This window comes from Psammomys obesus, unplaced genomic scaffold, assembly GCF_907164565.1.
Source record: "Psammomys obesus unplaced genomic scaffold, mPsaObe1.curated_primary_1811, whole genome shotgun sequence".
NCBI lineage: Eukaryota > Metazoa > Chordata > Mammalia > Rodentia > Muridae > Psammomys > Psammomys obesus.
In genome coordinates, this window is record NW_026587215.1 from 1,438,813 (window position 1) to 1,466,449 (window position 27,637).

The 27,637-nt window shown below is 53.8% G+C and overlaps 1 protein-coding gene across 3 annotated transcripts; it reads right to left on the minus strand.

The window, feature by feature from the left end:
* On the minus strand, window positions 1-27,227 carry Baiap2l2 (BAR/IMD domain containing adaptor protein 2 like 2). Of its 3 annotated transcripts, none has more exons than XM_055602973.1 (14): window positions 27,007-27,224; window positions 26,283-26,358; window positions 25,767-25,853; window positions 25,126-25,187; window positions 14,017-14,088; window positions 13,677-13,793; window positions 13,033-13,179; window positions 3,439-3,591; window positions 3,028-3,166; window positions 2,676-2,889; window positions 1,383-1,505; window positions 941-1,139; window positions 578-621; window positions 1-427 (listed from the first exon to the last, which is right to left on the minus strand). In XM_055602973.1, exons 1-14 carry the CDS (start codon window positions 27,055-27,057, stop codon window positions 352-354), a joined length of 1,560 nt encoding a protein of 519 aa, XP_055458948.1. In that variant the 5' UTR covers window positions 27,058-27,224; the 3' UTR covers window positions 1-351. The 3 variants fall into 3 exon arrangements, with proteins under 3 accessions (XP_055458948.1, XP_055458947.1, XP_055458949.1); XM_055602972.1 differs by having other exon boundaries at window positions 941-1,160; XM_055602974.1 differs by lacking the exons at window positions 1-427; window positions 578-621 and having other exon boundaries at window positions 1,061-1,212; window positions 27,007-27,227.
* Between the last annotated feature and the right edge of the window lie 410 nt (window positions 27,228-27,637).

The following is a 27,637-nucleotide window of genomic DNA, read 5'->3' on the forward strand; positions in this document are numbered from 1 at the left end:
CCCATTTTCTTTCTTTCTTTATTTTTATCATTTGCAAAAGTTAAGCGGGATGCCTGTGGGACAGGGGCGGAAGAGGGGGCACTTTCCTTTGGGTCACAGGCAGGAAGAAGGTGGGAAGCGTGAGGCTGGATCCCCGGGAGAGCGTTCGGTCCCGTTAGGTCCCGAAGCAACGAGCTGCTCCATGTTGGGAGCCCAGCCCTCAGGGAGCTTCTGGGAGATGGGCAGAGGGCTTGGGATGGTCCCCGGGGTTGGCGCCTGATGGATCCGCTGCTGCTGCTGCTGCTGCTGCCAGCTGGAATAGCTCTGGGCAGGTGTGCTGGGCCACCTCAGGCCCCGGTGGAGAACATCACCTCAGCGGATGAGGGGTGCAGAGCGGTCGTTGGTGACAGTGGGGCGCAGCTTCACGGTGGCAAAGGGATTTGTACCCCTGTGGGGGATGGGTTGGGGTGAGAGGGGTAGATCCCCCCAGCTGGCTCCGGGTCTAGGGAGAGCGGGCCAGGCAGCTAGCCAGGAGTCTGCTTCTGCTTCCTGCTTTGAGTCACCTGCTCCCATCTGGCCTCTTGCCCGCAGGACTCACCGTGGAAAGAGCTCTGGGGGGTTCTGTTCCCAGGACATAAGTTTCTGCACAAAGGGAGGGCAGGTTCAGGGGCGAAGGGAAGATAAGAGTCCCACCACTTGCCCCAGAAGAGCACAGGACTGGGGAACAGAGGCCGTGATATGAGGACACTGGGCAGCCCAAAGTCTCGTTTCAGAGTTGAGAAAGCTTTGCACAGCTTGGCCTGGGGCTGACTGCCCCTGTCAGGTAAGGCTAGCAACCCCGTGGCCCCAGCCTACTCCTTCACCACCACCTCCCTCCCATCCCCCACAGAAGAGTGGCCAAGGTCTCCCTTGCTAGGCTACCACATAAGGTCTGACCAGGCAGAGGCCAGGCAGGGCTGACCTTGACATCGCTGGCTGCCCCCATGCTGCCCACACTGCTCCGCCTGCTGCTGGGCAAAGGTGCGGGTGCAGGGCTGGGGGCACGGCTCGGGGCACGGCTCGGGGCACGGCTCGGGGTCCGGGAGCGGGACTGGCTATCCCAGTATTCTGGTGAGGCTGCGGGATTGCCTGGCCGGTCCAAGAGGTCATCAAGGCTGTGGCTGCCCCGGAGGGGGTAGGACCTGAGTCAGAGAAAGCAGGCAGGCCTGGTGGCCCCCCTCCCACCTGCTGGGCCTGGGGGAGAAGGAACTGTGAAGGATCTCTGGCAGGAGGCAGAGTGAGCTACCACAGGGCCACAGCTCTCCAGAAGCCAAAGAGGGCAGGGCCTTTAGATTTAGCTCATAGATGCCTCCTGGAGGGGAGAGGCAGGGACCCTTGGGGCCCCAACCAACCAACTAGGGTACCTGGAAGGCAGTTCATTCATTGGGCTCATGGGGGACATGGAATTCATGGGGGTCACAGGGTTCACGGGGTTCACGGCCATCTCCTCCAAAGGTTTCACATAGGCCTCAGGGAACCAGCCACTCCTGTGGGGCAGACACCAAGGACTCCTTGAGCCAGCGGGTAGGCAGGACAGCAGAAGTCCTGGGCCTCCAAGGCACCACAGGACAGAGGCTCACCCCACCAATGCGGCTTCCCTGGTAGTCGAGGCCTAACAGGACCTGTGACACTCAACCTCATGGCCCCACCAGGGGCTGAGGCACCAGGGAGAGGAGGAGTCGGAGGCTAAGTCGGATGCCCCTCAGCCATGGGCCCCTCGTCATTTTTCTCGGTGTCCAGCACCAGTTTGGAGTCAGTCTGGGTTAGCGGGTGGCACAGACACTGAGTCCTTTGCCCACAGTCATAGGCAGCACAACTATGCACCCTCTGCTGTTGGGCACTGATCCACCTTGACCTCCACACTTAATAAGAAGCCACAGCACCTCCCCCAGGCCTCACCTCTGCTCACCCGCCCGTAACTCACGTGGGCAGCCACCCACAGGCCTACTCCAGTGTGTCCACTGGGACACTGTCACCCATCGGTCCAGCACCCGTGTAGTCAGTCCCCCTCAGTACACGCAGATGCTCGAACCCCCCACCCGGTTCCCTTCTCTGTCTTCTACTCCTGCTTCCACTTGGACCCCACGCAACCCTCACCTCAGTCCCCCTCCGGTCCATCATCCCCCTCCCCCCCAGTCGTCTGTAGAAGTGCTCCCAGCTGTCACCTCTTGGCCCTTCAGGGTTTTTATTGGCCTCTACTTCCCCCTGGATGCCCTGGAGAGTTGCAGGTTGAGCCGACACCCTGTCCCCTCCTGCAGAGACCAAGAGCCCTGCACCCTGCTTTGGAGACCACCAGTCCCACTGAGCTCCAGACTATGTGGAGACTCTGGGGTGTCTGTCTCTCCCCGCTCCAAAGTAGGATGCAGAGAAGCCCACGTTAGGCTCGTCCGGGTGCTGTACAATGCCTGCGGGGAGGGACTTTCCCTCCACCTCCGGCTCAGCTTCCAGCACAGGAGGGCACCGAGGGACGGCCCTAGGAGCAGCTGAGTAAACTGAGGCGGGCAGGGACGGGAGAAGGGGTCAAGGGAGGCCTGAAAACCTCGGTGGATCGCAGACCGCGCGCGCGGTGGGGGGGGGGGGGGGGGGGCCCGGCCGGCGGCGAGGCGGGGGGGGGGCGCGGGCGGGGGGGGGGGGGGGGGGGGGGGGGCTTCACTCACGCGGACGAGCCCTCCAGCTTGCCGTAGAGCCAGCCGTTCTGAGCTTCAGGCACCAGCACCTCAACGACGTCTCCAGCCGAGAATCGCAGCAGCGTGTGGTTGGCTCCCTCGGAGTGGGAGACCAGGGCGCGGACTCTCCTGGCGCCGCCGCCTCCCAGGCGCTCGCCAAAAGAATTGGACCGCGAGCGCTGGGTGCTGCTAGCGTAGAGCGAGGCTGCGGGGGTGAGAGTGAAGATCTCTCAGCAGTTCATCCTCCATCCCTCCGGCCGCAGCCCGGCTCCCTCCCATCCCATCCCCTTCCCGCCCCCCCCCCCCCCCCCCCCCCCGTCCCCCTGGGCCCGGGGGTACCCACAAGCCGACGGCGTCCGCGGCAGTGAACGGCGGTCTGGCTCCAACTGGGACGCGGACCTTGCCTCGGCGGGCTCGGGGCCATAGGAACCGGAGCCATGCCGGCTGCGGGGGGAGCCATACTCTCCCAGGGGCCTCGGGGGCTGCGAGGGCAGAGGGCAGGGGGTGGGGCGGGAGGGGCGGAGCCTCGCTAGCCCCGCCCCCAACCCCACTCCCACGGGTCGGCGTAAGGGTTGGGGACACGGTAGGGCCACCACGGGGGCGCAGAGGCGACCCCCCGGCGCCAGGGCGCGAAGGGCGCGACGTAGAGCGGGGGTGCAGGGGGTGGCGGGCTCCAGGCGCAGGGTGGTGGCGCCCAGGGCCCAGAAAAGGGCGGCGGGGGCGCGAAGGGCGGTGGGGGCGGCCAGGGCCTCACCATGTCCAGCCGGGTGGGCGTCAGGCGGCCCGAGGGGTAGGGTGGCCCCAGTGCCGTGCCCAGCAGTCCCGGGGAGTGGGCCCGCGACGGGCTGCGGCTGGCCTCCGACTGCTCTTTCCATAGCAGCACGCGGTTCTGCAGCATCCCCCGGGCCTGGCCAGAGACACTGGGTCACATCTGAGGATTCCTTAAGACGCCCCACCCCTTATCTGGGAGCCTGCCTTTCATGTGCAAAGGCCCGAACGCCAGTCCTTGAAGAAGCCGCTGGGGCTGCCCAGATCTGTTGGGGTTAGCCACACCCATTGAGGCCTGCCCACCGGTCCCTGGCCCACTCCGGACCAACGAAATCGGAAGCCTGTCAGGCTCTGGGCTCCTTAGGTGGCCGCGGTCCTTCACCATACACGCATCTCACTGGGTCCTAATCTGAGCAAGCTGGGTGTTTTCTTGCATAAAATAGGGCGAACTGGGAAGTTTGAGCAAAGCAAAGTGTCTAGGCCGCGTGAGGGCTCCCCAGGGAGCTGGCTAGCTCGGGGTTCATCGGGAAGACTGGCCCAGTTAATGAGGCGGAGATCAATCAACGGAGATACCTGCCTGGCTCTATCTCGTTTCTGGCCCCACTACTGTCGGTCTTACAGAAGAAGATGCCCAGGCTCAGATCGGTGAGGGCCTCACCGCCCCTGAGCAGCAGATGCACCTCCCACAGCCACCTTTGAAGGATTTCTCCCTGGAAGCTGGAGCTGCATCTGGCAACCTCAGAGCAGTCTCCTGCTGCGGTGACCACAGCCCTTACACGGTGGGAGCAGCTGGTCCAGCATGGCTGGGTGGACACCGCGTGTCCCGGCAGCCAGGAATTAGCAGAGGAGTTCAGAGAAGTGCTTCAGGGGTCGTGGACTGCTGGCACACCGGGCCTTACCTGCCCGGGTTAGAGGGGCTTTTACCCAATTTGAGAGCCCCAGCCAGGACTAAAACACCAAACAAGGCTGGGCTGGAACAACTGACTTCCTTCAGTCCTGCCAGTCCCGTTCACCAGCACCCAGAGAGAGGCAGAATGGGGCTGGGGCTCCAAAGCCACAGAGAACACCATGCAAGAATCTAACTCTACGGGGAGAGTGAAAAGGTGATTCTCTGCTGCTAAGGGCCCCTAAGTGTGAAAAGAGGAGATGGCCGAGAGGGTTAGCCTGTGTCCAAGTGAGAAGCCTGGCACAGGGCGCACATCTGTGATATCAACACTCCTACAGTGAGGGGGGTGCAGACAGGAGGCTGGAAGGCCAGCTGGCCTGGGATATGCAGCATGGCAGCAGAAGTAACCAGAGTTCCTGTCTCAACAAGGCGGCAAGCAAGAACCCACTGACCACACACGCACCCTGGCACATGTGTGCATACACACAGATGTGTGTGTGTGTGTGTGTGTTTGTATAAAAGAAAAAGTCAAGTGAGCATTGCTCACCCGGCACTCAGGAAGTAGAGGCAGGAGGATCAGGAGTTTAGGGTTGGGGGAATGGGGTTGTCTACCATAGCGGTGCTCTCCTGTAATCCCAGCACTCAGGAGGCAGAGGCAGGAGGATGGCTGTAAGTTTGAGGCTATTCTGGGCTGCACAGCAAGTTCCGAGCTGGCCTGGGCTACTATATAGTCATGGGTCACCATCAAGTTTTTTCCAGAACATGAGAAAACTCCTGCTGGTGGGCTGGGATGCAGATCCAGGGTAGGCACTCACCTAGCATGCCCCAGGCCCTGTGGTTCACCCTAGCATTGCCAAAAGCCAAAGATGAAGACTGGGGAGCTGGCTCAGTGGATAAGTGCTGAGGATAGGAGTTTGAACCCCTAAAAACCGGGGGGTCATAGATCCCCTCTTGAGCTGGCTGGCTAGCCTGGCTGATCCAGTGCCAATGAATTTTGGGTTCAGCAAGAGACCCTGGCCCAGTAAGCAAACTGGAGACCGACAGAAGACAGCACACAGCAACCTCGGGCCCTACACACATGCATGGATGGGCATGACCAACACATGGAAAAAAGAAACTGTCTATAAATTAATACACAAAGAGAAAGAAAATATGATGATGTGTCCCAGTGAGGAAAAACAACTCTGAAAAGGAAAGCAATGCTAACCTCACCCAGAAAAGCCTCATACTCACAAGGGGACAATCTGCAGTGGAGCCATTCTACTTTCCAACTAGCCAAGACTTAAAAAAAAGCATCCCCCAGGCTGTTGGTGAGGGGCCCAGACATGAGCGTCTCACGCACTGTGGGTGGAAGTACAAATCAGTGCAGGGCATCCCATGTCCCGGGGCTCAGCCACTCCACCTGCATCTGGAGATGCCTCTGTGATGTCACTCACAGGGGAGCCGGCATGAGATGAGAAGAAAAGCTGGACCAGAAGAGAGAAATGGGGAAGGTGCCTCCTTGTGCCGAGGCCTTGCATTTCTTCACCTATCACTCTAGGCCTTCCGCTTGCTTAGCGTTACCAAACATGCTGGGTAATAGCCCCAGGTCATGAGGAATTGAGTCGGGTACTGACTAGGTAATAGCCTCAAGCCATAGAGAATTTCTTGGCCCCGGCCTGACCACTCTGCTCCACCTGCAAAAACAATGTGCCCAGGTATGGAAAACAAATCCCGGCTCCCAATCTAACCACGATAACCAGCTGTCACCTCCTGGTAGCTACATGAATGTATATACACATGTCCCCAGCCCCTCTAAATGGCACTTAATCTTCACCCTATGGGAGGGTTGGGCCCCTCATGGTTCCAACAAGGCAGCTTCAGCCCGTTGAGGTTGAGTCCAATCTGCTTCTCTGCCTCACTCTTCTTACATCTGGTGAGGAAGAAACCCAGAACCCTTTTAGACTCTCTCAGGCAGAAGGACCTCCATCCCCACCGCCCTCAGGGTCATTCCTTTAGGTGCACAGACAACTCTCTACTCTCACTATATAGGCTGAACAGCCAGCAGTCCACCCCGCCCAAAACCTCTTGCGTCATGAGTAGTACAAGTCTTGTTGGTGGAACCTCAGTTCTGACCTAAGTCTCTGCTCTGCTCTGAACCCTCCCCATCCATCTTCCTGTGCCTCTTGCCTCAGACCCTCTGATCTCCAGGCTGATGGCTACCACCCAGGCACCCAGATTCTGTGGGAAGGTAACTGGGAGGTGCTCTAACCAGACTCCAGGGGCTTCTCAATCCTTCTCGAATCACAGAGCTTGGAGGTTCTGGGGACCCCACTTTAACTTTGTGATTCCCCCCGAGTCTTCCCCCTCCTAATACTTGGGTCCATTTTCATCTTCTCCCTACACCCTGGGGAATGCCCCAGGCAGTGGAATAAGACTGCCCACCAGTCCTGCTTGTCGTTTCAAGTGTAAACCAAATTATAAAGTGGGCTCTAAATTGCCTATCCCAAAAGGCTCTCCCTTAGCTCCTCTCCAAGGTCATTTGAAAACACTCCATATTCTCAAACTCTAGCCACCAAGCTCATTCAGTTTTCCACTCAAATCTGGCCACAATACTCCCTCAACAGGGGCCATCACCGGCCCCCTGTCAGAATTTTGGATTTTGACCTTCTTACAGACTCAGACAACCTTTTCAAATGAAATGTGAAGTAGTCCAAGATGCTCTGTGCCAGAGGCTTTTCACCCTTTGCTCTCGCCCCTTGCTCTGCAGTTCCTGTTTCACCTACCAGGCCCTCCTCTGCCACCCAAGAAGCATGGACCCCCGCCTGATCCCCTCCAGTTCCCTGGCTTTTGATCTAGCTAGTGAACCTCCTCCCTACAACAAACTCCACCCCCACCCTGCCAGTAACAATCCCCCTGCTGTCCAATCCTCATCCTCACCCTCTGCACATCTGCTCCTTAGACCTACAAACTAAACCCTCCCCCATGGATGCTCCCCCGCCCCCCGCCAACCACCCTCCCTCTCACCCTTCCCTTCCCTCGCCTGTTCTAGGGCACCAATGTTCCCCCAAGCTGTCAGGAAGGGAAGGCACCACCCGAGTCTTCATGCCCTTCATCCTGGCAGAAATGGACGTCGTAGCACTAAAGCTTAGGTTATTCACCGAAAATGCACTCCATTTCTAAAAACAGCTCACCCAGATAGTTCAACTCCATGACCTCACCTGGTGATGACACATATTCTATCCTGACCTCTAGCCTCACATAAGGTGAGAAGAACTCCCTGGAAGGCAACCAGGGGACCACACTGATGAACTCCATCAGCAAAACGACACCTTCCTTTCAGAGGAGTAGCCAGTCCCTTTGGGGAACTCAAATTAGAATTACCAGTGCTCTGGCACTGGGACGGAATGTTTGTAGCTAATGGTAACTTAGCTGAGAACATACAACAAAATGCTCGCTCCAGAGTTAACCTTGACAAAGTAAGGGGTCACTCAGGGTCTCAGGAAGCCAAAAAAAACAAAAACACCCCTCTTTCCTTATTCCATCTCACTGGGGCCAATAACAAGGGACTAAAGTAGACGTTAACTCCTCAGAGGGAACTCTGTTACTCCATGTTCATTTCCTGGGTCAATCCACTCCAGACATTAGACACAAGCTCCAGGGGCTGGAGAGATGGCTCAGCAGTTAAGAGCACTGTCTGCTCTTCCAAATGGACCCAGGTTCAATTCCCAGCACCCACATGGCAGCTCGCTGTTCCAGGGGACTCGACCCCCTTACACATGCAGACAAAACACCAATTTGTACATAAAAAAAAAAAAAAGAAAAAGGAAACACGCTCCAAAGGCTAGAAAAAATACACTAACTCCTCAAAATAACTCCTTGACATGGCTTTTATGGTTTGTTTTTTTTTTTCTTTTCAACAACAAAGAAAATGAGATCAAGAAGGCAAAAGAGAGAGGCCATGGCAAGGATCAGGGATAATGTTATGACAGCTTCCATTTCCTGGTAGCGACTCTCAACAAAACCCAGCCTAAGCCCTCACCCACTGTCCCAAAGAAGCTGGCTCATCCCCCTGGGAGACTGGGGTTGGGGGGGGGATTAAGGCTTTGAAGGCTCCTCCCAGCTGTGGGCAATGGGGCCATTAGAAGATGGATTGTAGATCAGGTTACAACCAATGCTCCTGCCCCCAACTTCTGTCAATATCCCTTTTCTAATGCCTTGGTCAAATGAAGGGACCCAAATTCTTGGGTTCCAACCAAGTCTGACCTCAGAACTCAGGGAGAACAGTATAGCAGCTGGTAGAAAGATCCCTTTCATACTAAACACAGAAGCCACAGAACACCGAGTGGCGTGGGCTAGCCCAAACCACTAACCTAACAAAAAAAGGTGTCTCAGGCATTCTGCATAATCCACCAAGTACCCCTGCCTTAGTCTGCCAGCTTGGCACACAACCCTCACCCACTCCTTTACCCTGATGTCGCAATGCCCACTCCCACCGTTAGGCCAGGATCTCTGGTCTCAGATTAAGGTTTCCATAGTCATCCCTCCCTGAGAATGGTCACCATTTTCCTCCTTAGCCTGGACTCACATGGCATCCCTACCCCAAACCAGATCTCCACCCAAAGCATTCTGCCCTCGGTCAACCATGTAGCCTGGGATACCACAAGTCCTTCAATAGCTAACTGCCACTGTCCTGTTTTCATAAGCCAGAGAGGAGCTCTGTCTTTGTTGTCCAGGACTGACATCCTTTCACCTCCATCAGTCACCACGGTCATAAGCCTATCACTGAGAGACTGCTGCAAGGCCTTTTAACCTCCACTAAAGCCCAGTGACACTTATCATGGAGTCCAGCATCTCCAGAAAATCAGCCAGGCTGATTTTCTCACTGTCTCAGTGCTCACTAACCTCCTCTCTTCCACCCCCCTCCTCTGCTGCCTGCTTTTCTATTCTCCCCCACACACACAACTGTCATCCCATATCCCTTTTGTCTTCACCAGGGAGGATCAGGAATGCCCAGCAACTGACCTGGGTGGTTTTGCCACAGGGATTCTGAGACAGCCCTCATCACTTTGGACCTACAGAAGCACCTCACCAACACAGATATGTCCCCTGGTTTCCTTCTCCAGTGTGTAGATGACCTCCTTTTCTGAAGCCCCACAAGTCACTGTGCTTTCCCAAGGCTCCCCTCATCCAGGGTCCAGGGGAAGTGTGTCACTGTGGAGGCAGAGCTATGAGGTCTTAAATGCTCAAGCCACACCCAGAGTGAAATGAATCCAGTCTCCTCCTAGCTGCCTTCAGATCAAGATGTAGACTTCTTGGCTCCTCCAGCACCATGTCTGCCTGCACACTGCTATGCTTCCCTTCATGGTGTTATATAATGGACTAAACCTCTGAAACTGTGAGCCAACCTCAATTAAATGTTTTCCTTAAGCCGGGTGCATGCCTGTCATCCCAGCACTCAAGCAGGCGGAGGCAGGTGGATGTCTGTGAGTTTGAGGCCAGCCTGGTCTACAAAGAGAGTCCAGGACAGCCAAGCCTACACAGAAAAACCCTATCTCAAAAAACAAAACAAAACAAAACACAAAACCACCAGCCAAACAAACAAAAAAACCAAAACAACAACAACAAAAAGGTTTCCTTTATAAGAGTTACCTTGGTCATGGTGTCTAACCCTACCTAGGACAGAAGTTGGTACCAGGAACTGGGGTATTGATGTGATAGGCCTGAGCATGCTTTTGTTTGGAGGAATGTGGATTTTGGAACTTTGGAAAGCAGAGGGATGCTTTAAGTGGGGCTTACTGGGCTATTCTAGTAAATGGAAGATGGTGGTGTGGAGGCTGATTTGAACTGTGGGGGCCTGGCTCAAGAGGTTTCAGAGGAGAAAAATTCTAATACGTTGCCTAGAGATTGTTCTTGTGATATTTTGGTGAAGAATGTGGCCTTTTGCCTTTGTCTGAAGAGTCTGCCTGAGCCTAACATGAAGAGACTTAGATTATTGCATTGACAAAGAAATCTCAAAACAGCCTATCATAGACTCTGTCCTATGGTTCACTCTTATGTGGTTTGATTAAATGTAGCAAGTTGAGAAAGGAAAAATGCAAAATGAATGGTTCAAGATTAAAGGGCACACTGAGGAGTGGACTGGGGCTAAATCCTATGTTCAAGGAGACAAACAGATTAAATATATTAAATGGAATTAAGAGAGTGGTGACCTCAGCCTAAGACCCCACCTAGCTACGCTTCCATCTTGTGAAAAAGAATTAAAGAAAAGGCATGGTGGTACATGCCTTTAATCTCAGCACTCAGGAGAGAGAGGCATGCAGGTTTCTGTCAGCATAAGATTACTGTATAATTCAAATGCTGATTTCTGTACCCCCCCCCATATCTGTTTGCAGTCCTTGTTCTGAGACTCTACTGTCTCAATGTTGTGTAAGCAATTGTCCCCTGATATGCCAATAAAGCAGTTTCTAGCCAGTAGTTGAGCAGGGGAGACAATAGGGCTGGACTTCTTGCCAGCCAGGGGAAGAGAGTTAAAGGAGGAAGTAGAGGATTCAGCCACAAGCAGAGGTCCAGGAGACATCGGGAGAGAGAGCTGGAATAAGAAAAGCCACAAAGTGCAGGTATCTCTGGGATTTACAGCTGGAGGAAGCCAGACTAGCCTAGAGGGTTAAGAATAGAGTAACAACTGCTCAGGATTGTGCTATAAAGCTTGTTAAAATAATATAATAGTGTCTCAATTATTTGGGTGATAGCCGGGATAAGAGAGAAATAAACACAATTTTATATTTAAAAAAAAAATTAACAGATCTCTGAGTTCAAGGTCAGTCTACAGAGCAAGTTTCAGGACAGCTGAGCCCAGGCAGTAAAGAAAATCATGAAGAACAAAAAGCCGATGAATATGTAACTGAACGATGGGGGACATGTTCCAGCCCCAGCAAGCAGCAGAACTGGCAGCTTCGGCCACATGGCTCTGGCTTTCAGTCAAGAATAAAAGAAAGGGTCATGGAATCTTCCTCTGCAACCAAGGAAGGTCAATACACTAGCTGGCTCTGTGTTCAACTTGTGCTCAAGCTAGAGTCATCAGAGAGGAAGGCGCCTCAGTTGTGGAAAGGCCTCCACGAGATCCAGCTGTAGGGCATTTTCTCAATTAGCGATCAATGTGGGGAGGGCCCAGCCCATCGTGGGCAGTGCCATGCCTGGGCTGGGTTCTACATGAAAGCAGACTGAGCAAACCAGGGGAAGCAAGCCAGTAAGCAGCACCCGTTCATGCCCTCTGCATCAGCTCCTGCCTCCAGCTTCCAGCCCTGCTTGAGTTCCTGTCCCAACTTCCTCCAATGTCGAACTATGATCTGAAAGTGTAAGCTGCTGAATAAACCTTTTCCTCCCCAACTTGCTTTTTAGTCATGATATTTTGGTCAGAAACCCTGACTGAGACGGGGCGTGAGGCTGACATAATTTGGGAGTTAACCATAAAAAAACACCTCTCTACAATTCCAGATTGGGATTATGCATCATGAGGCAAATGACCCCTCCAAACTTTACAGTTGCTCTAGGAGTCAGAACCTTTTCTGTTCTTATGAGAACAAACAACCTAAACCATGAGCACCCTAGCCTACCAGCTCACTCCCGGGATGGGCACCCCACAATTGCAGTCACCCCTTCTTTAATCCCAACACCCCTCTCATAAAAAAAAAAAAAATGGTCCCACTGGCAAATTCCAGCCATGCCTCGCTGTCCATGGCTGACCCAGAGCTGGGGAAGGATTCCTGGATTTGTTCTGAGAGCCAGCCAAATGGCACATAGCAGGTAGTCAGACCCAACCTAATGCAAACCAACTAGTTAACAGATGACTCCTGCTTAGCTAGGCCCCCGGTTCAGAGAGCCGGTGAGGCCAACTGTATAGAACCGGAAACAAATTATCCCAGGTTGGCTGCCAGGGCCAAGGGTACCGGACTTGCTTTGCATGGCAGGATGGCATTTAGCAGTTGCTGCCTGGGAAGGCAATGTGGCATGGTCTTCTTCAAGCTAGGCTTAGATGCTCCCCTGGGATGGGACATTTATCAATGTCTTATCCATAACAGCAGGAGAAAGAGAAGCCCTGTACTCCTGGGCATGGCCCTCGAGGCGCCTCAGCAATGGGGGTGCAACACAGCCAACTCCATCAGTCCTAAGCCCCAAAGCACAAAGCAACACAACTAAATACAGAAAGCAAAAGCAGAATACAGAAATCCAAGAGAACTGAGGAAACTGAGCTGCTCTCACAGACAGCGCAAAACTTAAAGGAGCCCGCTTAGATGACACGATTAACGTCTAATCGATGAACAAACCTATCAGTGAATGTACGGAAGCTGGGCATGTACTTTCAGACACTTTTTTAAAAACGGGGGCCAGCAAGAAGGCTCTTTGTAGAGGAGACTGAGGCAAAGGCCTGAGGAGCTGAGTTTGATTCCTGGAAGTCAAGTAAAGGTTGAAAGAGAACCAACTTCAGAGTTGTTCTCTGACCCAATTAACAAAATAGCTTGTATGGGAACGAATAAATATGTGTATGTAAAACAAACCATGAATTAATAATATATGCAAATGTACACCGAAACAGGGTGTTGTGAGAATGATTTCTACTCAGACGAAGAGAGGGAAGGGAGGAGGAAGGAGCATTTCTGCTTCCAACGCGGAGGAGTCGGGAGGGCGTGGCTTGCTCTCCCCAGCCCCACTCACCCGGCCCAAGAACTGCAGGAAGGTGCTTGAGAGCAGCAGGTGCTTCTCAGCCAGGAAGCGATAGCGCCTCTTCTCTTCCAGCTCGGCGGCACGCTTGCTCTCAGACACGAAGGCATGCATCTGTGCGTGCAGCCGGTTCACGCTCTCCTGGGGGCAGGGGTAGAAGATTCTGGCTGGGAGCCAGAGCTCTTGGGACTCAGACGCCCCTTCTCCAGGCCTCCCCTGAATGCGCGGTCTGCACCTTCACCCTATGCCCCTCTGGCCTGGGGACCATCGCTCTGTCTCTGGTACCCTGCACAGTGGAGTGCCCAGATGGTCGCAGGGAGGATGGTTTATGGAAGCAGGAATGAGAGGATGACTGTGGGTTTGGGTCTCAGTGACAGAAGCAGGGATGGAAGCTGGGAGTGACCTTGGCTGGGACTGGATGCCTCCTTCCAGGCAGGCTGTGGGTAGAGCCATTTTTGCCACCCATTCAAGAGCATCGGGGACTGAGGGTCCCATTTTCCCCGTGAGGGGGAGGAAGGGGGAGGGATGTTGAGGGTGGCCCCTAGTGATTCTCCAGCTGTGCTCATTCTCGGTGGAGTTGCTCGGAAGGGTGGTAGGGTCTTCCCAGAGACCTGTCCCCAGCCCCTCATCCTTCATACCTTCATCTCCCGCGCATTCTTGTCTCTCTTGCGTTCCATGCGCCATAGTTCAGACATGCACTTCTCCAGGTTGGCCGCTCGGTGGCGATATTCAATCTCGTAGTGCTGGCAGCTATCCTGGGGTAGGACAGTGAGACACAGGGGGATCCTCACATCAAAGGGGTGAGGGCTCAGAGTAGTGGACAGGGAACCAAGGGACCCAGATGGGGCTGCGTATAACCTGGGCCAGGCAGATGCTTGGCGCTGGCCTGTGGAGCCCTCCATTGCAAAGGGCATGTGTGTGTGTGTGTGTGTGTGTGTGTGTGTGTGTGTGTGTGTGTGTGTAGAGGGACAGGCTTACTTTGATGAACTGCATATCCAGCTTGGTGTTCTTCTCCATGTGTTGAAGGAGGTCCCCGTGGAAAGTCTGCACCTGCGTGGAGCACGGGCTGGGGGTGACCAGGGTGCCCTTTGACCCACACCCCAAGAGGATTTACTTTTTATTACCACCATATTCCTAACACACCAGGCCCTGGCTCGAGGGAGGATGACACAGTAGACCAGAAGGTTTCTGGCTTGAAGTCCTTCAACGAAAATGTCAAAGGCTCCTGGGACTTGATTTTAGCCGTGCTGGGTCGTGTGTGTTCTGTTCCATCTGCTGGGAGTTTCTTTCTCATCCATCTTCAGTGCTGCTTTCCTGCCCCACTGCTGAGAAGCCTTCCTGCCAACCCAGGTGGTGCCCACGGCCCTCATTTATGTCTAAAATGCACACAAGCCACAGGAAAAGATTGACTGCTGGGCCCCTCCCTGTCACCGGAACTGCCATGAGTGTGAGGGAAGGCAGCCCTGGTCCCCAAATTGTGGCAGAGCCTGCTTCTGCCTAAGCCTCCAGAGCTGCACAGGTGTGGGAAGGGGGGCAAGTGGGGAGCCCCCTCAGGAGCAACGCCTGGGAGGCAGGAGAAGGCTGATAAGCTGAGGCTGAAAAGAGCTGCCCCAGCCCTCACTCTGCTTCCAATTTGCTTTGTGACTTTGGACTAGTTGCTGTCCCACTGTGGGCCTCAGTTTCCCCAGGACTTGGTCTGATGCTCTTTGAGAACCTGCTGAGTTCTGATGCTGAGGTCTAGGTAGAGGTCTAGGTAGAGCCCTATATCCTCTATCAGCTTCCCCTGAGGCTGGCCTCCGGACAAGATCACCACTCCCACCTCCCCGGCCACTCCCATCCCTCTGACAGGTCCACTTCTGCCCGCTCTGCCATGTCTTTCCCTGTGGTAGGCTTCCTGCTGCCCTGGGCCCTTCGCCTGGGGATAAGGTACCACACAGAAAAGGAATGCTGGGAACTTTCCCGTGTGCAAAGAGCTAGCATAGTAGAAAAAGCTTAAGGTTCTCCCACGGTCATTCCGAAGAACTTGTTAATAGCTGGTCTGACAGAGACCTTGAGGATCCACAGCCACAGCCAGCCTGTGCTTGGGGGATGCTTATAAAAACAGCACATAGAGGTGTGGCTCATTCTGGAACATGAAGGGAGAGTTCCTGCTGGACGGGAACATTGTAGGTGCGGAGCTCCTCACATCTAACATCCTCGTCCACCCCTGCCCTCCTCCTGACCCCGATGCACACCAGATAGACAGGGCAGGGCTTCTGTGTTTTCCTGCACACCTCATCTTCAGCGCAATCAGCCAATGGTAAACCACGGAGCTTAGGGGAGGGGCGGGGCTGGGCAGAGCCTCAAACCAAGGCCACTCTGTGACGAGAGCAGGGGCAGCGAATGGGAGAAATGTGGAGACAGACTTCAACCCCAAGGAAAGCAACAGAACATTCTTTAAATGAACCTGGCTGTTAGACCAGACATGCTCAGATCCTGTTAACCGGGAGAGCCTGCCTCTGGGGACCGTGACACAGAAAGACGCAGAACTCCACGGGCAGACCCGGGAGGTAGAGCAGCTTGCCCTGACTGCCCTGCCACACGCCCCTCAACATGTCCCTCAGGTACAGCCTTTGGGGCTCCTCATTGCCGCTGCAAAGCTGAGTCTCTTTTCTTTGCCTGCTCCTGTGTTTGGCTTTCCCTACGTTCTCATGTCTTAGTTTTCATAGAGGGCAATGTGCTTCCCTTCCCCCCACCCCGTTTTCTGCCCCATGTGAACTGAGACACAAATGCCGTGGATGAGGACAGTAGAACCAGAGAGCCATATCTCACCCCTCCCCCCCACGGCTGTGCCATGGCTGTGATGGCAAAGGCACAGAAGACACAGGCTAACTCATCAGGTGGGGGCCAAGTGCCATGGGGTACATGAAAGTCTCCCTCAAGCTGAAGCGGCCTTACAAGGAGACTGAGCTGAAGCAAAGGTCCTCATGGCAGAGGAGCCAGGGTCACCAGCAGGGGGCTTGGGACACACACACAAAGTCACCACCAACCCCAGGGAAGGCTGAGGGACTCCTCTACCTGTTCTTACACAGCATAAGGGGATCCTGTAAGGTTCTAGACACAGAGCAGACCATGAAGTTCCGTGAGGGGCTGACAGTTCGGAAAGTCCTTTTGCCATCAAAGTCAGGATCCACCCACAGCCTGGCACGTGCTAAGCTAGCTCTACCACAGAGCTATGTCCTCAGCTGGATAAGGAACCTTTTGAAAGCTGCCTCGATGGAACAACCCTAGCTCCTCCTGAGCCCCCAGCTCAGCTGTAATGCCAGCAGAAATGCTTTTCCCGATGCATCAGTGACAACAGCCCCACCACACTACTGTCAGTCTGGGGATTCATCATTCCGCCCAACTGAAGCCCGCTCTTCCTCAGACGCCTTCCCTCAGCTTAGAGGCTCAGTCCAACTCTTCTTCCTCTCCCTCGTCCCCTAGGGCAGCCTCCTCACCCCAGAAGTGCAAGGCTGTGGGGCTTCTGTAGCACCTTGGGAAGATCCTCAGTGCTCTTGTTGACAATTCGAAGACAGCCCAGACCCAATCCAACATGGCTGACTTCCCAGCCCTCTGATTCTGTGCTAGAAAGCACCTCCGCTGACAGCAAGTTCTCAACCTGTGGGCTGCAATCCCTTTGGAGGTCACATATTGTATAGTCTGCATATCGGATGTTTACATTATGATTCGTAACAGTAGTGAAGTTACAGTCACAATGGAATAATTTTCTGGTTGGGGTCACACAACATGAGGAACTGTATTAAAGGGTCGCAGCATTAGGAAGGTTGAGAACCACTGGTCCAGTTGGTCAGCCTGGACGCTAGCCTCAACCGCTCCCTTTCACGTCTGCTCTCCATCTTTCAGAGCATCCTGATGGCTCTCTCTTTAGTCTGATCTCTGCCACCACATGCCCACCCTTCCCCAACCACATCACCCCTCCCGAAGAAATTGCAACTCTTCCCTGCTGACCTTCCTGCTTCCTCCCTTCTTTCCTGTACTAAAGATTCTTAATAAGTATGGGAGCTACACTTATCCTATTAGGATATAAGTCAAGCAATGAACATCTGAAGTCTTGTTTTTGAGACAGGGTCTTGCTATGCAACCCAGGCTATCCTTGGCCTCAAAATTCTCTTGTTTTAACCTCTGGGATATTGTGGTGTGTGCCGCTCCACCCAGCCAAGCAGTAGACAATTGGAAGATGAAGTCGATAATTCCATTTGCAATGATTTTAAAAACATCAAATAGGGCTGTGGGGGTGGCTCAATGGGCAGAGCGCTTGCTGTACAAGCCTGAGGATCTGAGTTCAAATCCCTAGAACCCATGTAAAGCAGTATGCAGCAGCACAGGGCATCCCAGTGAGCCTCTGGCAAGATAGAAGGCAGAGCCAGGAGAATCTCTGGAAGCTCACAGGCTAGCTAGCCTGGTGTAGGCGTCAGCAAACAAAGTGTACCTCAAACAAGGTAGAAGGTGAGGACTGAGACCTGAGGTTGACCTCCACAACTTTGCTGTGGCATGGGCATGCCCAGGATTCACCCACAAGTGCGTACACACACACACACACACACACACACACACACACACACACCCCTCATGCTGCACACATAGATAACCAGGAACTACCTATGCTAGTTCACACCCACACACATAAAATAGAGATAAAAGAAAACGAGTAGATACCCAGCTGTGGCACCAATAAACCACGACATTGGCCAGCATGGCACGGCAGAGAACCCTAAGTGTCCAGGGGGGCAGTAGTGGCATGCATACCCTGGTGGCAACCAACAGCTCTTTCATTGGACCTAAGACCTCTCAACCAGAGGAAAATCATTTCTGGTGCTGGAGATCTAGCCAAGTACACAGTGCTAATGAAGTCAAGGAACTCGGAAGAGAACCTACGACCCCCGCTTTACAGAATAATCCCTAGTTACAGGGAGTTTGCCCTAAGACTGTGTCTCCTGGGAGTGGCAGAAGCTACGCCCATAAAGATCTCGCCAGCATAACTGTCTAAGCTCGGGTTAAACAAGGAGGGTAACAGTAGGCATGTCAACGTGAGCCAGGAAAACCTACCAGGCCTCAACCCTACCCAAACAACACAGGCCGCTAAGGAAGGCTGACAGTGGGAGAAACAGTCTTCCCCGGGGAAGAGCACACCGATTGGTTATACATTACCAAATGGTCAGCTCTGAAAACATACAGACAGGCAACATTATACAGATGGAGCAGGTTACAGGTAAAGATATTTATGAATATATACATACATGTATGCATGCAACAGTGATTAATGAGATTAATTATGAAAACAATTAACAAAGTCGTGAATTTGAAGGAGAGCAAAAAGCAGTATTTGGAAGTGTCCGGAGGAAGGGAAGGAGGGAGAGAGATAATGTAATGTCAAAAATAAAAGAAATAACTAAAAAAGAAAAAAAAAAAAGAAAGAAAGAAAACAAATAAATGGTTAGGCATCTGGGCATGGGTGACTGTCTGGAGTCCTTGCACAGAGAAGGCACAGAGCCAGGCAGGGTGGGGTACACCTATAATCCCAGCACTTGGGGAGGCAGAGGCAGGAGGATTGCTGTGAGTTTGAGGCCAGGCTCATCTACAAAGCAAGTTCAGGACAGCCAAGGCTTCAGAGGGAAACCCTGTCTCAAAGAAAAAAAAAAAAAGGCTAAGATGGGGAGACTGATGTGGATTTGAGGCCAGCCTGGGCTACACAGCAAGACACTGTCTAAAAGGACCAGGAAAAGAAAAAGAACAGACAGACAAGCTAAGACTGGGGAAAAAAGTATTCACCATATGTGTTCATCTGACAAAGGGCTCACGTTTTTTATTATACAAAGAACTCCTATGTGCTCAGCATGTTGGCATTTTCCTGTAATCCTGTAATCTTAGCACGTGGGAGAAGAGGCAGGCAGAAGTCTGTGAGTTCGGGTCTACTCAGGGCTATATAGTGAGCCCCTGTCTCAAAAAGAAAAAAAAAAAAGTCAGCAACAAGCCCAACAAAACCGGCAAAACACTAAACAAATGTTCACAGAACATGACACACAGATGTCCAGCAAGTCCATCCAAGTCACAGATACCCGGAGCATGAGGAGCATTCCATGCCCAAAAGAGGACAAGACAGAACACAGCTGACTGCACTGACGTTGGCAGAGCAGCTTCGATGCCCGTCCCGGTGGGAGGGCAGCGGTCGAAGGCTCCAGAAACTTCTTCGGAGTTCCTTACAAGACTAAGCACATGTCAGCGCTCCGACCCGAAGATTTCACTCCCAGATGCCCAACAGAAGTGAAAGCGCACACCCATGAAGGGCGCCTGCAAGTCCTCCCTGGCTTCCTTTGGGACAGCCCGGAACTAACACGGGATGGACAGACAGACTGTAGGCACTCACACAGCCGAGTCTCTAGGCACTAAGACAGGAGGAGGCATCCAGACAGAGGACACAAGAAATGATGAGAGACATAGAAAGTAGGCACATCACGATAGAACAATAAGAACAGCATAAACCTGGGTGGCCTGGGGACTCCGCTGTAACACTGGTCCAGCCCCAGCTATTAAACCAACACGTCAGTGTAAAAAAAAAAAAAAAAAAAGAATTAAACAGTAAAAAAGAAAGAAAGAAAAGAAAAAGAAAACAAAAGAGAAAATGCCAAATGCCCAAGAGACTGATTTAAATACAGGCTAGAAAGGTCCAACATATAGACAATAGGAGCGCCTGAAGAAACAATGAAAAAAAGAAGAAGAAAAGAAGAATTCCAAATACATAATTCAAGGCCACTGCTTGAAATTAAAAAAAAAAAAAAAAAAAAAACTTGAAGGGCTGGAGAGGTGGCTCAGCAGTTAAGAACACTGGCTGCTCTCCCAGATGGACCCAGGTTCAATTCCCAGCACCCACGTGGGAGCTCACAGCTGCCTGCAACTCCAGTTCCAGGGGATCCGACGCCCTCATACAGACATATGCAGACAGAACACCAACGCACATAAAAATTATTTAAAAATAAAAATAAACTTGAAATTGTATACTGAGTAAGCATGGGGTTGGAGAGGTGGCTCAGCACTTGCTCTCTAAATGCGAAGACGTGAGTTCAAGTCTCCGTGTGTGTTTATAACTCCAGCACTGGAGGGGGGAGGGGTGGAGAGGCAAGTTCCATGAGCATAGGGTCCAGCCAGCCTGGCCAAAACTGCCAGCTCCTGGATCAGTGAGAGACCAGGTCTCTCGGTAGTAAGATGGCAGTAGATGGGGGAAGGTACTGGACATCATGCTCTGACCTGTGCTCTTGGGCTTGCATCATACGCACATCGCAAAACAAGAGCCATCAGACGAGACGAGGGGTGGGGGAGGAGAGAGGCCGGAGAGATGGCCCAGCCGATGAGGGTACTTGCTGATCCTGCGGGGGGGGGGGGGGGCCCGAGTTTGGTCCCCAGCATCCACGCAGAGGCTGGAAACTGCCTATAACTGTCCGGAGAATGCCCTCTCTGGCCTCCATGGGCACTGCACAGGCACGGCGCACAGACGTACATGCAGGCAGAATGCTTGGTACATCTTAGGCCCAGGAAGATGGCTCCCTGGTAACATACCAGCTGCTTAACTAGGAGGGCCTGGGCTTGGAGTCCCAGCACTCACATAAAAAGTTGGGCACGGCCGCGTCCCTGTGACCTTAGTGCTGGGGCACGGATACAGGAGGATGCCTGGGTGCTCACTGGCCACCCAATCTAGCCAAACTGATGAGCTCCCGGTTCGGTGAGAGACCGTGCTTTAAAAAGTAAGGTGAGAAGAGATAGAAGTCGCTGATGTTGAACTTTGGCCCACCCACATGTGAGAGCACACGTGTGCATTTTCATGTACACACAGGCTCAGGAGAGCGAGCGAGTGAGCGAGCAAGCGTGCAAGCGAGCTCGCACACACGTAGACATGCAGACACACAGAAAGAAGTACATCACACAGCTGAAAATATCAACCCAGACCGATCAGTCTCAAGATGTTTTCTAGAAAAAAAAAAATCAAATTTAAGACAAAAAGGGATGGGTGGGGTCACACATCTAGACAAAGAAGAATAAGTGAATAACTGGATAATCAGATCCTTCTACAGCCATGCTCAGTGTTCTGGGCCAGAAGAAAAGACAGGGCGAGAGGGAAGGAAATAGAGGGGGTGGGCGGGAGGCAAACGGCCTTTTTGCAAAGATAACAAGAATAAATGCCATCCGGCAACAAGAACTCTGGGAACATTGTCCCAGGACCCCCTTCCTGTGGGGGCTGTTGATGGACAGCCAGCATGACTTGAGCCAGACCGACTGCTGGGTCCTGTCAGGCGGCAGCTGGCAGATGAACTCAGCGGAAGCTGCCGTGGCCTGCCGTGGCCCACTCTGCAGACAACTCGGACCTCCCATAGCTGCTCTCAGGATGCTGGAGACAGGACCCAGTGGGAACACATCGGGGACACAGCCCATTTCAGCTGCTCTCTAGAATGGTCCCCGTCCAGACAGTGCCAGCCCTGTTCTGAGGCCACCACGTGAGAGGTGGGGTGTAGCAGAGGGAGCTGGGGGATATTCTAATGCTTCATTCTCCACAGGCCCAAGAAGAGGGATTCCTGATGGGGATGAAGGAGACGGAGGTGAGATGGAGAGGCTGGTGGAGTGCTGTGGCTGAACCAGATGCTCCAGGCATTTTACCCTGGGGCCTATGTGTGTACATACATGTGTATATGTTTGTGTGTGTACGTACATGCATGCAGATGTGAATGTGTGACTCTCTATGTGTATACACATGGCATAGGCCACTGAGAAAGACCAGAATTAATGATGAGGTCAGTGTGCCCAGTGCCCAGATTTTGGTCTCAAAACACCACTTGCCATGAAATCTAAAAACAACCTCAGAGCCAAAACCCAACATCCGGCCTAAGTGAAGAAACGGCTAACTCCACCTCTCCACCTCTACAGCAGTGAAGGAAGGGATGAGGCCAGAGCACCTGCACGGCACAGGAGCCGACAAGGGACACGGAAGCAGGAGATCCGGGCTTCCCTGGCTAAAGATCTTTTACACAGATAACCATTGCGTGGGACCGAACTGTACAGAGGAGGCTGAAGCCCCTAACACTGAAGATACGGCACTAATGGTGGGGCTGAAAGCATCAAGCCAGGGCTGGAGTGTTTAGTGCTTGCTGTTTAAATTAAAAAAAAAAAATAAAAAAAAAGACAAAAAACAAAAACAGAAAACAAAACTTTACAAAATAGAGTTGTAGAACCTGGCAAGAGTTGGTTCCCAGCATCCACCTGGGGTAGCTCACAACCATCTCTAATTGATCAGGTCCAAGGGACCTGACGTTGTTTTCTGACCTCTTTGGGCACCTGCGCACACGTGGCATACACACATGAATAAAAGTAAAAATAAAATAAAATTCGGGCTGGAGAGATGGACGGCTCAGCCTTTGAGAGCACATTCTGCTCTTGCGGAGGGCCAGAGCTCTGTTCCCAGCACCTGCAGCTCCAATATCAGGGAATCTGATGCCCTCCTCTGGCCTCCACGGGCCGCCAGACTCTCGTGTGCGCAGCCCCACTCAGACACACACTCACATTAACGATAATTGGGTCATCTCTCGAGGAAGAGGGGGGAGGGGCAACACTCATTGTCCTGAGCGCTGAGGGGAGGGGAGGCCAGCGCGGCAGCGTCCTTCTGCGTTTTGCATGTGAAGCCCGGTGAGTGGTGGCAGAGACGGGAAGCATATCTCTGTAGACATATTTAGGTAGCCATGCCTTCCCCACCCCCGCAGGCACCGTGCCAGACAGCCGCAGGGCTGGGGAGCAGAGCTCTCCTCAACAGAAGGATCCAGATCAAGCCTGGGAAAGAAAGAACAAAAGCCAGACAAACCCACTGGATTGGGCCAGGAATATGGCAGAAACTCCCTGGAGTTAGGAGGCCACATCAATGGGCCCAGGTGTGCAACAGCCAAAGGGAAAAAAAAAAAAATTGGTACAAACGCAGGAGAGTCAGTAGGTTAAAAGAGGCCAGAAGAAATCTCACAGAAGGCTGGGTGTGGTGCCATGCCTTTGATGCCAACACTCAGGGGGCAGAGGATGGCGGATCTGTGTGAGTTCAAGGACAGCCAGGGCTGTAACAGGAAGTCCCTGTCTCTAAAAAGAAAAATCTCACCTGTCTCACATTCTAGGTTTTGGGATTGAATTGGGGGGAGGGGGGGTGAACTATGGCGAAGTGCCAGCTCAGACGGTCAGTCACCACTGGGAGGGCGGGAAGGGGGAGGCTGTGAATTTGCTGGCAGAGACGAGGGACTTCCTGGTACTGGGGGTGGGGGAGGCGGATGCCAGACTGGCCCATCTTACTCTAAGACACTGGGTGCGAGCATGTTTGGTGAGATGTGTTGTATTTATTTTTAATTTTGCTAGTTTAAAAAGTTGTGGGTTTTTTTGGTTTGTTTTTAATTTAAGCCAGAGCCTACTTCTTCTTCCCTCAAAGAGCCGCTTTCAGAGAGCAATGTCCACCCATGGCCCAGCTCATCTTCTGCTGGCTCTTGCTGCCTGTTGCAGTCTGTGCTCCGATCCCAGGAGGGGGGGGGGGTTCCCAGCTTCCTCAACATTCCTTTCCTAGGCATGGCTTCCCTCTGTAACCCTCCAACAGTCCCTGCCCTGCCTTCTTTTTCTCCACAGCAGAGTCTGAATTTAAGGTGGGACAGTATGGCCATTGGCCATCCGTTGGGTCTGGCCCCTCTGTGGGAGGGCAAGATTTCTGTCCATATCCCGGCTACCTCCAACAGTGCCCAGCAAGGAGAGTGTAGAATGGAGACCCAAAGGGACAGCCCGTGTGTCGCCGCTCTCCTGTGGCTCTGGCTGGGGGCCCTGTCCAGTTGTCACAGCCAAGATGTTGGTGCCTGGAGAAGCAGTTCTCCTTACAGAGTGGCCTTGAATTTCTTGTCTTTCTGCCTCTACTTCCCCAGGTCTATGCCATCGTGCTTGTCTTATGCAGTGCTGGGATTGAACCCGAGGTTTCATGCGTGTTAGGCAAACCCTCTACCAACTGAGCTACATGCCCAGCCCTAGGCAACAGCTTCAAGTTATTAATTCACTCTACACGCGCTCCCAGGAGGGCCCTACCAGGAAATACATTTATCTCCTTTTTTTTTTTACACAGGTAAACTGAGGTCCAGAGTCCAAGGGCACCAAACCCAGTGAGCGGTAGAGCCCGGCTCTGAGCCTGAAGTAGGTTCCTATCTTCACTCTCATGTGCTAGGAGCAAACAGAGGCATCTGTCTGTGTCAGGAGGAGACACTGGGGGAGGGGACACCTGCGTCAGACCGAGGGAGGAAGGGCTGGCCGGTCCAGGCACTTGAGAACAGCAGTTCAGCCGCCCAGGACCACACCTGCAGAGGGCCAGCCGCTCAGGGTAGCAGAGCTGGGACCCGGGGAGTGGTCAGAACTGCTGGGCGGGCCAGCCTGAGGCCTTTGCTGAGGTGCCCGCATTCGGTCTGCTCCAGATGGCAATGAGGATTGCTCTGATACTTGGAGTGGTATTTAGAATCCCCGTGGCTGCAACTAGGGAGATGGAGGGAGGAGCTGGGGCGGGGAGGGGCTGTGTCCTGGGCCTGGTGAGGTGGACTGTTCAGCCTCCACTCATTCTAGCATTGTGGGTAATGACGCCTTGACCCTGAGGCTCCGCTCCCTGATAAGATGGGACAGAAAAGGCAGAGGCAGTTTGATGGCGCTCGACTTGTCTTTATGTTGCCAAGGGCCAGTGAAGCCCAAGAGGTTTCCCATAGACGTAGGTCTGAGAGAGGGCGACAGCTGGTGTCTTTCCCCATGCCTTGTCATCTTAATTTTTCCAAGACAGGGTCTCTCACTAACTTACAGCTCACTGATTTACAAGGCCGTCTGGCCAGCCAGCCCCAGGATCCTCCTGCCTTCATGACACTCAGGGCAGCCATGCTGGGACTTTTACAGTGGAGCTGGGGATCTGACCTCAGGCCCTGTGCTTGCCTAGCAAGCAGCTTTCCTCCTGCTCCTGACACCCCAGGCCCGGTCCCTTGGTCTCAAATTGTAATTCTGGCCCCAGGACCCGATACTCACCACCACCTCCAGGTCTGAGTTCAAGTGCCGCTGAGTGTCTGACATCTGAACCAAGATCTCCCCTGGAGGCAAGAAGGGTTGCCTTTAGTGAGGGGAGCCTGTCCCACCTGCCTTCCTCCCACCAAGAGCCAGCCAAGGGGCATTCCTGGATGGATTGGGGGACCAAAGTCCAAGGATTTCACAAATGGCTCTGACTTAGGACTTGACAACTCCTGTCTACAGGGAGGGGTATGGAGGAACTGGGGTACAAGCACGAGAGATGGGGCTCCCAGCACTGGCCCTAGACCTGTGTTGAGGTAAAGGCTTTAAGAAGGTGCATGTACAGAGGGAAGTCCTAGAGAACCCCAGAGCGTGGGCCACATAGGCTCTAGGCCTGAGGAGACACTAAGAACATAGGGAAGTCAGATGGGGTGGCACATGCCTGTCATCCCAGCACTCAGGAAGCAGAGGCAGGAGGATCTCTGAGTTCGAAACCAGCCTGGTCTACAGAGTGAGTTCCAGGACAGCCAAGGCTACAAAGACAAACCCTGTCTTGAAAAACCAGAACAACAAAAACAAACAAAAAGAACACAGGTCAAAGGCCTAGAGCTGGATAGTAAGCAGAGGCTTGTTGGGGGAGTGAGGATGGAAGGGCACCTTACCCAGAATCTGTGATGTGGGGCTTTGCAGGGCCTGCTCCCCAATCTTCTGGATGGCGTTGAAATACACCTCAGCCGCCTCAGACAGAGCTGCAGGAGAGGTGAAAGTTCAGGCCCAGGGCTCAATCTGTGCCACCCTGATTGCGTGAGATGTGGTGAGATGGGGAAAGTTGCCCCCCGGGGTTACGCGTGAAACTTGATACTGCCGGAGAGCAAAGAGGCACCTGTCCTGTGTGCTGCTGGGGAAGACTTCCACGCGTGGAAGGGCCTCGTGGGAGGGCTGCAGGCACCTGTGTGTCCATGAAGGCGCGTGCAGGTGTGCTGTCATAGAGCTAAGGGCAGGACACCGTGAGGGGCAGGCCGCGTGGAAAGGTGTCTCTTGCCCTAGGACTGTGTGGGGGCCAGGGTGGGCTGTGAGAGGCAGGGCTGAGGGTGAGCCCAGCAGGCTGGTAAGGAATGCTCGGCGGTGGGCTGCAGCCCCAGTGAAGGCAGGGGCTGAGTAGCAGGGTAGACACTCACCATGGAAGGCCCGGAGGTAGTTGTTGCCCAGGTATACCAGATTCTCCAGGGCGGGGTTAAACTGCTCCATGATGCTCTGGACCGGAGGGCAAGGGATGCCAGCCATGGTGGTGGAAAGAAGGACAGATGGACACAGGCACGTAGCCCTGGGAGGCTCACCTTGACCTTTGGGGTCACCAGAATCCTGACTACCGCCTACAGAGGCCTCAGAGGCATGCTCTTGGTCCCTCCTGACACCTCAGTTCTCTTGGCCTCACTGGTTGAGTGACGCCCACCTACCTGCTGCCACCCCGCTGGTCACAGTTCAGCTGCCCTGTGCCCAGGCCTCACCAGAACAGAATCCTGAGGCTGCTGACATCTTGCCTCTCTCAAAAAGACCCGTGGGGTCCACCATGTGGCTGGGTCACCACCCTGGGCCATGACCGGCTGGAGGAACACCCTGGGTAGTGGAGGAAACCCCAACTCTTGGAACTCCAATCCCAGATGCACCTTTCCTTTCCCTGGTGACCTTGATCAAGCTGTTTAACCTCTGTTGGCTTGCTTTCTCATCTATCCAAGAGGCTGGCTACTTCCTACCTCACAGGTGAGGGGGTGTGAGGTGTGCATGGGGGAGGGTCCTCCAAGGATCCCCGCTCCCACACCTACGGTTGAGCCCAGCCTGAGCTCTCCCTCTGTCCTGGAGCCAGCCTGGCTTCTACATGCTGGCCATGGCCCATGAGCTCACCTTGTAGATGGCCACGGTGGACCTATAGAACTGGTCCATTTCGGGGGCCATGGAAGGTGGCGCTGGCGCTGAGGAGGCAGGTGGCTTTAGCAGGGCCAGGAGTGCCGGGGTCAGCGCTGTGCTCAGTGGCCAGCACCCTGCTCGACAGGCCGCAGGCAGCAAGAAGTCTGTAGAGTAGGGCCTGCAGATGGAGTCCTGTCTGGGAGGAGGCGGCTGCTTAATTATTCACCAGCCAAGGGGCTTGTCGATGCGATCTGGGGCGTAACCAGACCCTTCGGGGAAGGCGTCCTGTGACGCAGGCAGGCTCGTGTGACCTGCTCTTTAATTATTTACCCTCTGGGCGTGGGCTGGTGGGCACGCGTGGATGAGCACTTTCCCAGGTCACCTCCTGCTCGAGGCCCCGTGCCTGGGAGCCCCCAGTCCTGTCCTCTGCCCTTCTATGGTCCTGCCTACCTACAGGTCTGGAGCACTCCCCCTCCTGCCAGAGCGAGCTCATGCACCCTGGGGCATGTGGAGGACATGTCTGCTCTGACAGGTCTCGTCTCTGCTTGGGATCCGACACCTTGAAGGGGACACTCTGCCCACCTCTCCCCCCTGCCCCCAGTGCTGGGGATGGAACTCATGCTGGGCA

Coding starts and splice junctions, on each gene's coding strand:
- Baiap2l2 (XM_055602972.1), bottom strand. CDS start 27,057: ATGGCCCCCGAAATGGACCAGTTCTATAGGTCCACCGTGGCCATCTAC. Junction 14,089..25,125: donor ACTCAGACCTGGAGGTGGTG/GTGAGTATCGGG, acceptor TGCTCCACGCAG/GTGCAGACTTTCCACGGGGA. Junction 3,167..3,438: donor CGCCCACCCGGCTGGACATG/GTGAGGCCCTGG, acceptor CTGCCCTCGCAG/CCCCCGAGGCCCCTGGGAGA.